General features: G+C 31.2%; 1 protein-coding gene across 1 annotated transcript; it reads right to left on the bottom strand.

The window, feature by feature from the left end:
- Positions 1-393: 393 nt before the first annotated feature.
- LOC112173652 (probable xyloglucan endotransglucosylase/hydrolase protein 10) lies at positions 394-1,953 on the bottom strand. Its single transcript, XM_024311336.2, has 4 exons — positions 1,734-1,953; positions 1,542-1,642; positions 1,207-1,400; positions 394-1,009 (listed from the first exon to the last, which is right to left on the bottom strand). Exons 1-4 carry the CDS (start codon positions 1,918-1,920, stop codon positions 607-609), a joined length of 885 nt encoding a protein of 294 aa, XP_024167104.1. The 5' UTR covers positions 1,921-1,953; the 3' UTR covers positions 394-606.
- Positions 1,954-6,517: the final 4,564 nt, after the last annotated feature.

Consider the following 6,517-nt stretch of genomic DNA (forward strand, 5'->3'; position numbering starts at 1 on the left):
TTATATAACAAAAACCATTTTTCAATGTGAAGCGTGAAGCCTTTGGCCCTTGGGAATGGTTAGACCTGTGGCCTATTTTAGTTTTAGACTACTTTCTCAATCACTTTCGCTAGTTGGCTAATCGTAATGGATTCAATAAATTTTACATATTTACGATATGATACAAACTTCTTCTTAGACACCGATTCGAATAAAAAGTGAATCGATGTCATACCAAACAAATGTTGAAGTTCTCAACTCCATCTGCAAAAGATACAAAAGATTTGCCCTTTCCAACATCCTTACTCGATTCCTTATAAAGAATAATTAAGGAGGCCAAAGCCTAATAGCACTCCCATTAAAACCAAAAAGCGAAGAAGCATTTTGGTATATTGCAAATTTGAAGACAGCGGCTAGCTAAAAGATTACTTTACTTCCAAGTATGGATCATATGAATACTTTGAAGTAATACAATGAGCTTTTAAATTGTTGCCTCTGTTCAATAGCCTCTATATAATCACTAAGGAATAATTAGCCCAGAGAAAAAAAATAAAGTAAATGGGGAAACAAAAACAAAAAAAAAGAAAGGAATATATAGGTAGAGTGTAGGATCATCTATTTCTATGATCAATACTTGGGAAGAGAACACTCCTTTGGAAGATTTCCTTGGAACCTCTGTTTGTCTTGGCAATAGTCATAAATCATGTGGTACTTCCTAACCCATTTGAACAACCTTCTCTGTGTATTTGTTAAGGTGCTGTATCTTTTCTGGTGCCACCAATTTGTAGGGCTCTCTGCCCTGCAAAACCTAGCATTTCCTTTCCAAATACATGCATCAATCTTGTGGTATCTGAATGAAGATATGAAGGGCCCCTTTGACCAGTCAATTTTGTCACGGCCACCCCCGGTTGCCCAGCTGTCGCCGTTCCATAGGCTGGTTTTGATGCTCATTGGCTGCCACCTAGGATATCCCACACCATTGTCTGCATGGTTTCTGTATACTCTGATGGGAACCCAATCCACCATAAACCTATAGCAACAGCAAAAAAAGGGACCAATAATGTTAATAAAAATGTTAGGAAAGGACTCAAATTATCGTGATTTAATTAAGGTTAGGGTTTACAGTTTGGCTCGTGGACTTTAAGCTTCACTTTGAAGTAATAAATTCTTGAAACAGAAAGGTTCTTATTTTCCAGATTAGATAGTGAATTTTTGAAGTTGACTTACACAATTTGATGAAGGTTCCATAATATGGAATAGGTGTGGAAGTCTTTTGTTGGATCAAACCAGAGGTTGATCCTCTCTTCACGGTTGTCCAATCCATCAGCAAAAATGTTTGTTTGGACAATATATGGTTTGCCTTCCACATTGCCAAGGAATTCGAAGTCTATCTCATCACGGTTAGGTTGATCGGATGTCAGCTGCGTTGATAATCAGAATTGATCATATGTATAATTTTTTCCTTGCCATAAGAGAGTAATATTAACCAGATTCATATTTGAATGTCTGCAGTCCAAATTGACACTATGACAACATAACAAAATCAAAATGGTTTTCCTTACATAATAGGCTACCACTGTGCCCGCTGAACGACCTGGTACTAGCTTAATTTGCATGTCAATCTGTCCAAACAAGAACATCTGATTCGAAGCAAAACCAGAACCTATGACATTTGAATAAAAAACAAAATATCAGAAATGAATCAAATGATGTTAGAACTGGCCATTTTTTTTTTTTTCAAATTTTGAACATACCGGATTCTTGGTCGAGCTTCAAACTCCTAGTCTTGCCATCAGCTGAAGTATTTACATGGCTTGGAGACCATGTCACAAAGAAATCCTTATTGAAGTCTCCTGTTGAAACAACCGAACCACTTGTAATTTGAGTCGATATCAAAGTAAGAATCCCTATAAAGATGACAGTTCTGTGACAAATAGTCATGGTTACTTTCTGGCTTCTTTATGATACATATGAAGATGATAACAAGAAGGGGACTATATATATAGGTATTGCATGGGAGGGCGGTGGAAAATGTGCTTTAGAACATTTAATCTAAAAGCGATGAAAGATAATGTGTAACAGAAGGAAGGAAGGTTATTTTGTAGGAATGTCTTTAGGGGGAAGCAAAGAAATGTTAGTTGTCAGCATCTTCTGAAAATAATCTTCTTAATTATAATGACTTATATCTGGTGATAATTAGGATGTGGTAGGAGAATTCTTGGGTACCTTGGTGTTTGCCATATCCTCATTTTGTTAAATATTTTGGACCATTGGATTAGTAATATATCTAATAGTTTAATATTTAATAAATTGGTAACTTGTTTAGCCCTTAGCCCTTAGCCTTTTTAATTTTTTTCTCCCTTTAGGGTTAAGTTGGAACAAGAAGAAGCAATTTTTTTTTCTCCGGCAATATTACACGCAGCCGCATATCAAATTTCAAAAGAATCAATAGAAGATAAGAGAAAGAGCAGCTGATTTTGAGAAAGCTTGATTTGTCAAATTTCCAAACGTTGAAGCTTTCAATCACTCTGAAACCATACACAACAAGTAACACTTTTGCTAATTAAACTCCATAAATCACTCATTGTCTACAAAGCTAAACTAAGCCTAGCTACAATCATAGTATAAGGACCTCAAACACAAATAACAAAAACTCATTTCCAAGAAGGATAGTGAAAACAATATAAGTTAACAAATTACTAATTGTTTATGATATCAAGAACTAGCAATGACTACTTAACAAAATTTAACCCCAGGCACTAATTATGCTACTCATTTCCAATAAGCAAAAATGTTAACACAAACTACTAATTGAATTGAAAGCAATAAAGATAGTGAAAACAATGAAGCCAATTAATGTTTGATTATCAATTCACAATTATGATTTTTCCTTTTTCAAAAAAAATTAAAAGAACCTTCTATCCAAGGTTCACCGAATTACTATTAGTTAAATAGTCTATATTACTAATTAATTTTATTATTAGTGAATTAATGTTTGATTAATGGTTGTTATTAATGGACAATTACACAATTGAAAATTACATTGTTTCCTTATTAAAAACCAAACATTCCCACCTAAGTTCTCAAAATTAGTATTAGTTAAGTAGTCTTTATTACCAATTAATTATATCATTAGTAGTTTCCTTAACCAAATATAATTCTTTTTACATGCATTTTATGACAACCACAACAATTAGTGTAAAAATAAATAATATTTGTTTTAAATGTAGTCAAATGAGAACCTACTTTAGGACTTATTTACTCAAATGAGAATTTACTTTACTCTAATGAAAACCTATTACAATTACCACTTTTAGGACTTAATTACTCAACTGAGAACCTACTTTACTCTAACGAAGACCTTATTTACTTTAATGAGGATTTTTTTTCTAATTACCACATGTGTCCTCAAAGTGGTTACATGAGTCCTCAGAGTGGTAAATATTATATAAAATAGAACATGTATGAGAAATGTTAATGTCCTTAGCTTTACCCGTCCTCATTTGTGTAATAAAGTTCTCCCTTGCATAATGAAAGTAATATATTGTGTAATGTCCATCGTTGAATTAGTACTTACTTTTAATCGACGTAATTTACCACAAATTCCAACAATTGATGAAAAAATAAAAAGTTTTGTTCTAATTATAGTAATTACTCCACCTAAACTAATGTACTAATTTATGGACAATTTAACAAGTATGACAACAAATTTATTGTCAGAGTGGTAAATCTTTATGTTTTTATCATTAATGAAATGATTACTACAATGACTACGCATTTGACCACAATCACAACAATTTATGTAAAAGCGGTAACTTTTGTCCTATTTATAGTAATCACTCAACCTAAACTAATGTACTAATTTATGGACAATTTAACAAGTGCAACAACAAATTTGTTGTCAAAGTGGCAAATCTTTATATTTTTATCACTAATGGAATAATTACTCAATGACTACATATTTTACCATATCATTAAGCAGTAACTTTTGTTCTGATTGTAATAATATTTTACTTCAAAAACTATACCATTACAAGATTACCAACCATTTTACAATTCCGACAACATTTGTATTGTGAACATGGTAAAATTTAAATTAGACTAAAAGATATGTAACAACTCAGTATTGTAAGGAGCTTCTCCACTTGATAATCAAGGTTCTAAATTTGATAAAAGCTGTCCAAATATGATATTTACATCTTTGACCACTCAATTACAATAACCACAACAACTGTTGTCATAAGTCGTAATTGTAGTTCAACTATGTGTAATTTATTATTTTGACAATACTTCTTACATGATTTTTAACAATGTTACATATCAAGAAAGAGCGTGTTGTTAATATGGTAAATTTTATTTTTAAAAATGACACATATTGATATTTAATTCGGTAACCTGTTGACCAGTTCAATAGGTTTCCACTATATTAATTTACTAATAGTATAAAAAAAATAAGGGTATGGCATACATCAAGGTACCCAAGACGACCCGTGATTATAACTCTGAACACATTAATTGTTAGTCTTTTTTCACCTGGCAGAAATAGCTGACCAAGCAAAGTTAGGAAATGTCTAATGATGGATAACCCAACTTATTTACTAGCTAATTTGACAAATCTAGTTGAGGATTAGTAAAGGGGGTTAAGAGCATCTTTAGCACTTTTTTTTTTTGCTCCTTAGTCATTTTGAAGAGCATGTTTAATTAGCTTTTTATCTATCTTAACAGCTGCACCAGGCTCTTAAGTGATTCTCCATTGTAACTTTTAACTATCTCGCTCCTAAATATAAAGAGCGAGATGAGCTCTATCTAATTTAAAACATTCATTTTTAGTTATTTTATGTAATTTATAAATACGTTTAAACCATTTAATCTTCATTTAAAAAATAATATAAATTCAAAACTAGTTAAACTAGAGAGCACTGATGCAGACGTATTTCCAAAATAGCTAGCTAAAATGACTTTTTAGCTACTTTGGCTAAAATTTGACTCAAAAATAGCTAATATTGCTAAAGATGCTCTAATGTGATTTTATTTAAGGAAAATGATTTGTGGCCTCAATGAGACCTAAGATTTGTGGCCTCAATCTTAGGTGTCATGCCATGTTACCTACACACATTAACTATTTGTCATATCATGCTATGTAACTCTTGAGAAAATACCATTTTATCATTCTAAAATCTAATGACTATGTTATTTTGGCTTTCTAAAAAATATTTTAGTTTTTTTTTTTTTTTTGCATTTTTTCTTTTCATTATACTCATGCTTAGATTTCAATAACAATTTTTTTCTCCAATCAAGAATAGAAAAATTTCATGTAATTCAGTCAATGGATTTGCACATACATTCGATCACAATAGATTTGCTTAACACATGTATATGAATTCAACCTTTGTTGGATTCTTGTAAATTTTGAAAATATATATAGTGTGAAAAATACATATTCATACAATTATATATATATTCTTTTGTTCATTTCTTCTCTTTATGTAGCTAGGGTTTAAATGTTATATTTGAGTTTTTTTTTTTTTCCCAATATATTTAGATTGTAGATGATAATTAATGGCTGCTACTAACATGAAATTTTTTCTTACCTCTTAATTTAGACATATGTATTTTCCAAAATCAATTTATTAATGCTAGTTTTTTGGATGAAATTAATCAATGTTTGGAAAGAAAAGTTAATGCCTATTTCTTGACACCTAATTCAATATATTAATACTATTTGGAAAGAAAAATTATAGGAAAGAATTTTATTAAATTAAGAAAAATATTGGTCAAAGAATTTGTAGACATAATTAATAGCTTATCTTTTTTTTCGTCACCTAATTAAATTCATTATTGTAAGTAATTCACCCCCTAACATCTAAAAGGAAGTATAAAATGGTAGAGTTGGTGTTGCAATAGTATGATGTGGCAAGATATATTATGTGAAATTAAAAAATAAAATTTATATTTGCTTACATGGCGTGACACCTAGGATTTGAGGCCACAAATCTTAGGCCTCATTGAGGCCCTATATCATTGCCCTTTATTTAAACTTATAGCTGGTCTTACTTAGGCTTTCTAAATCAGAACTTATTTTATATGTAAGGTTACAGAAAGTTGAAGAAAGCGAGAAAAATGACTGAGATTTTTTTCCTTTGTAGGATAACTACTTTTAGCTATTCAAGCATCCCTTGTGTACTCCATGAGGTCTTTCAGAGGTTATTCTTTCCCTCCTTTTGTAGAGTTGTGCAGAAGTTTGGTTTCTTTTAGACTTTTTTTTTTCTTTTGGCTGTAATAATCATAGTTAATTTTTTGGTTCCAACTTTCAGGAGAAGCAGAAAGTGCACAGGTAAAGAATTCTATTGTGGAGGTTAGTCGAAGTAAAGGCAAGATTTGGAGATAAGCAATGTTACTCATGATCAAGTATCTGCCAGCTGCAAGAAAGAGTTATGATACAGCTACTACTTTTAGTGCCTAACTAAAACCTTTAGATCGATGGATGAAGATAAATAGAGAAATCAACGTTTAAATATCTTCTACAAGCAAGGAGAGC

Source organism: Rosa chinensis, chromosome 6, assembly GCF_002994745.2.
Source record: "Rosa chinensis cultivar Old Blush chromosome 6, RchiOBHm-V2, whole genome shotgun sequence".
Lineage (NCBI taxonomy): Eukaryota > Viridiplantae > Streptophyta > Magnoliopsida > Rosales > Rosaceae > Rosa > Rosa chinensis.

Bases quoted from the DNA above. Each gene is read 5' to 3' on its own strand.
- LOC112173652 (XM_024311336.2), bottom strand. From the start codon at position 1,920: ATGACTATTTGTCACAGAACTGTCATCTTTATAGGGATTCTTACTTTG. The intron at 1,643-1,733 runs GTATGTTCAAAA...CAAATGTCATAG, and splicing joins GAAGCTCGACCAAGAATCCG to GTTCTGGTTTTGCTTCGAAT. The intron at 1,401-1,541 runs GTAAGGAAAACC...TTATCAACGCAG, and splicing joins GCACAGTGGTAGCCTATTAT to CTGACATCCGATCAACCTAA.